At 34.9% G+C, this 4,834-nt stretch overlaps 1 protein-coding gene across 2 annotated transcripts in view; it reads left to right on the top strand.

The window, feature by feature from the left end:
* The first annotated feature begins 308 nt into the window (after positions 1-308).
* The window catches only part of LOC125657551 (uncharacterized), a 4,741-nt gene continuing 215 nt past the window's right edge, over positions 309-4,834 (top strand). The window contains exons 1-3 of one of the 2 annotated variants that reach the window (XM_056148608.1): positions 309-396; positions 3,112-3,583; positions 3,672-4,834. The exon at positions 3,672-4,834 is cut by the window's right edge and continues 215 nt beyond it. In XM_056148608.1, the coding sequence (XP_056004583.1) occupies positions 388-396; positions 3,112-3,583; positions 3,672-4,138 (948 nt within the window). In that variant the 5' untranslated portion in view covers positions 309-387 and the 3' untranslated portion in view covers positions 4,139-4,834. The remainder of the gene's footprint in view (positions 397-3,111; positions 3,584-3,671) is intronic. The other variant, XM_056148609.1, reaches the window with a different exon arrangement.

Raw genomic sequence — 4,834 nt, 5'->3', positions numbered from 1 at the left:
AGCACTATATCATATACGTTTATCAGAATCAACGTATACCAATGTAGCACAAGTGAAACTTGTTTAAAAAAAATGACCAATACGACAAACCACGCATTTCAGATACTTTATGCAAATTTCAGCCCCACGCTATCGATGTAAGCAATATTATTACACTATCATGTCTGTGTGTAAGTTGAAAGCAAAAATTTAATACATAAATATCGCCATTATAGATACTTTCACCATGTTAATTGAAAGTTTATTATTAGTATGTATATACTTTAATACGCCGGTTTCGAGATACACCCGAGTTATTTCCCTTTGGAGAATTATCTTGCATAGTGAGGCGCGAAACAATTTGTTCACACACGGAAGTGGGACTAATATTCATCATAGTATAAGTGAATGTACTCGGTGAGTTTCTCATACACTATTAGATTACCCGAATTCGACTGATACACAAACTGAGTAAGTTATAAGTATTTAGGGAGTAATTAAATACTGTACATAGAATTCTTATCATATCACGTTATTTCGTTGGTCATAAATACCATATCTAAGATATTACTTGCAAATACGACATTGTTTTTATGTTTCCACTTTAATAAAACATTTCTTTAGATAGTATTTTGTATTTCCCACATTTACATATCAAAAGAGAAGCCGCTTTTATTACATTTCATCGTCTTCTTCATTGACTGTAGGTCCACTCTGTCCCATTTAGTCATTCAAAGTTCCACTAAATGTACCTCCTACACAGAAGAGTTCGTATCTCGAAACCGGCGTATTCAAAACCACTATGTCTCGAAAATTGGATCAAAAGAGGAATATTGTATATCAAAAGACATTTTTGATAACAATGCAGACAATATCATGAAAGATCTCACATATGTAAACAGCAATATTTGTTAATCAATAATTTTGTAACTCTGAAGTTCCAAAGGCCTTTATATCAATGTATCAATGGAAAAATTGTTTTGGAATACATGTACCTGAAAAAGTATATGAAAACATATATACAAATGTAAAGTAAGGCATAAACATGTATATGATAATGGAAGTTACCAAATTTACCTACAAGTTGCTAAATAATACTTTGAATAACAGCTGAGTAAATGGAACCAAGACGTATCATCTGAATGTGAAGTTTGTGATCGAGGACAATGATAATTGTAAGCTATTTAAATCTACATGGAATTTTTTTTTTAAATTCTGAATTTCGATGTGACTTGGAAAACGATATAGTAGGTGGTTTCTTTTACTAAATGAATAACAAGATAATTCGATTGAATGATATTATAATTTACAGTATATCATTTGTTTGTTATACAATTTATACAAACACGAGGAGATGCAGAATTAATCAAGAAAGAAAAGGAAAGTCATTGCTTGTTAAACAGATTTAATTTCGCAAAATATGATTTTTTAAAAGCTGGGAAGATTGTGGATTACGTATACATAAAAAAAAATTATAACGTATACATAAAAAAATTTACAACGTATACATAAAAAAAAAATTATAACGTATCCATAAAAAAAAATATAACGTATAAATAAAAAATTTATAACGTATACATAAAATTTATAACGTATACATAAATCTTTTTTATAACGTATACATAAATCTGAGTGAAGATATGTTATACTTTTCTACGTATACAAGATGCCCGTGAGCCCTAACGGTCACCTGGGTATGCAAAATGTTTGGTCTTTAGAAATTTAGAAATCATTCTTACTTGTGTACTTTTCATAATTCTACATTTTTTGTACTAGTTGATATATATATTTATTTAACTATAATACACAATTGGTAATTTAGAATTCTTTTATAGGTGGGTAAGTTTTATCACAGCGAAATACTATTTTCTATTTGAGTTCTAAAAGGGCAAATAAATTATTAGTTTTCAAAGAGGGCTTACTGCTCATAGGAGATTCGCCTGCCTCTCTAGAAGTCAAGATTTTCTAAAATACATCACATTTTCAACAAGTGATTAACTAAGCCCCGCCCTGAACCCATATTGCACATTATAGCCATACCAACAGTTTGCCTGCTTGATGTTAAGCAGTAAAGATTCCCTATTAGTTTTTCAATACAGGATATAAGTACCCAATCTAACCCCACCCTGGTATCTGAACCCTGGGGTCATAAATTTTACAATTTTGGTAGAGTCCCCAATGTCCATTATAATTATGCAACCATTTGCCTCCTTGATGACCAGAAGAAGAGTTTCCAAGATACAATGCATTTTCAATACATGACCAACTTAGTCCCGATCTGAAGCATGAACCCTGAACTCAATGTCCATGGATTTCACAGTTTTTAATATAGAGCTTAATGCTCATTATAATTATGCAAACATTTTGCCTCCATGATGTCCAGTAGTAAAGAAGAAGATTTTTGAAGATTGCATTAATTTTGGTGTTGGTCCCACCCCTCAGGCGTCAGAAAGACGGGGTCCATTCAATTAACAGTTTTTGTTATATCAAAATTGGTTGAAATTGGTTCATCCGTTCCAGAGAACAAACTGAAAATGTTCAAAACATTACGTCATTAAGTCATTTAAAAATGTTCAAACATTTTTACCAGAGTGACTCGGGTGACCTGAAATGAAAGAGAAAACTTACATCATGCGTGACAAAAGGTTTTATAAAACATCTACTACTGAAGTAGAAAATGATTATTCTTTTATACTTGTGTGCCCTGTATATTTTGAAATACAGCCAAGACTATTGAAAAGGTGTTGTAGGTGTAAAAACTTTATGTACAAGTTGCAGTTCACCGTGGATCCGATGGGGGCATTTTTGTGGATTCTGCTTCTACAGTGTAAAGAATTCATCTCCCTAGCTATGCTCTAAACGAAAATCTCTTCTAATGATATTTTTCCCGCGTGCTTGCGCACATTCACCATAAACGTCATTCTTTAGAAAATTATCGATTTTCCTTTATATTTAATAAACCAGCATTCCAATCATACCAACAATTATATAATGTGTCGAAATCGTCAGATGTTATTATTTTTCATAGTTTATCATACTGACAAAATTTTGGTCTGATTAATACGGCACGCATGTATACCTTTAAATCTTTCACCACAATGATACATTTATAAATATTTTGTGAAACCGTAGATCACAAAGACTAAGCACTATGGAAGAATGGCGACTCTACCCCATGACAGCAAAACCGAAAGTGCGGAAGGATCAGGAGTGTTTTTTGTTTATAAAACAATCAGTCCAGACAAAGATTGGGTTAAGAAAGTTGTGGAAAAGCTGGAAAAGGAAGGGCGAAAGTGTTTCTATCACGAGAGAGATTTCTTGCCTGGGCTCACGATAATCGAAAATATTGTACGATTTTTACAGCGATCTTCAAAAGTCATCGTAGTTCTAACCCCAGCCTTTCTACAAAGTCAGTGGGTGGAATTTGAAACCCAGCTTGCAAAGCAGATCAACATAGAAAACCCTACACAGCTGCATGTCATTCCCGTGCTTTTAGAAGACTGTGAAATACCCCAGTTCCTGAAAACTACGACGTATTTAGATGTCCAAAGTAAAACTGAAGAAAAGTGGTGGGAACTTCTTCAAGAAAGCTTAAAAATAGATCGTAAGTACATATGTATATATTTTTCTATCAACGCTACTCTCCCAATCCACACTGCAAGCAAGGATTAAATTTTCATTAATTCTTTTAGGCAAATGGGAAAAGAACGATAACTCCGGGGGAATCCACAGGAATCTTTTCTGTAAAATCAGAAGCATACCGGGAACGCAAGGGAGTGATCAGCTAGAATCTTGGCTGATAGATCTCTGTTTTATAAAGGATGAACACATACTCGTCACAGACGCTAAAAACAAAAAGCTCAAGAAATTTATCATCTGCGGAGAAAATATAGGAACAATGACAGAATTTTTGGAGTTTGAATCTCGACCAATGTTTCTCGCTCTGTTTGACGATATGTCTGCTTATATCACGTTTCCGGACAACGACTTCATTAATGTCGTGGATGTCGGAAGTTCGCGATTGACAGTCAAGCACGTGCTTTCTGCTCCACCACAATGCGGAGGGATATGTAAATTAGATGGAAAAAAAACTTGCTGTGTGCTGCCGCAGTCAGCACAATGTAATCATTATGATGCGAGATGGAACCAAGCTTTATGAAATAAAACCAATGAAAGGAGATTCTTTTAAAGATTCTGACTACGACTTCGAAAGATTCTGCAAGGATGGCGTTGTTTCACTGCAAATGCAGGACTCAGATTTTTATGAACATAGTCGTGGAAAACGCTGTATTGAAAGGGAAACTAGTAAAGGAAAGGCATGCGCACTGGAAGATGATTCTGGATTATTCTCCAATAACCGTGAAACATTACCAAATCGCACAAAAGAACCAACAGCAGAAAATGACGCTTACGATACAGATGAAGAAAAATACAATGCGGTAGTATCTGAAAGAATCGAAGGTGATGGAAAAGATTTCAAATTTTTGAAGTCAAGCAGACTGAAAGCCAAAAAAGATCAAACCTATTTTGTCATGCCAAATCACATCTACGCCACCCCCAATGATGCCGGGGGGTGGTTAATTTATGTCGGTGACTACGAAACAAAGCGCATATGTGTTATTTACTTGGCAGAAGATGGATCGTATCGATATCGCTCCTTGTCACCGCTTCAGGACCCAAGAGGAATCCTGGTGCACCGTCACCATGTTCTTGTTGCTGCAGGGTGGGTCCGAGTGTATACAGACAAATATCTTACAAAGGCTTCGGAACACAAGCTTGCTGTTGATGCAAATCATCCACGGTCATTAGCGATTAATATGAAGGGTGATCTTTTCGCGCTTACACATAAAGGAGA

The sequence above is a fragment of the Ostrea edulis genome, chromosome 9, assembly GCF_947568905.1.
Source record: "Ostrea edulis chromosome 9, xbOstEdul1.1, whole genome shotgun sequence".
Lineage (NCBI taxonomy): Eukaryota > Metazoa > Mollusca > Bivalvia > Ostreida > Ostreidae > Ostrea > Ostrea edulis.
This window is presented reverse-complemented; position numbering and strand designations above follow the sequence as displayed.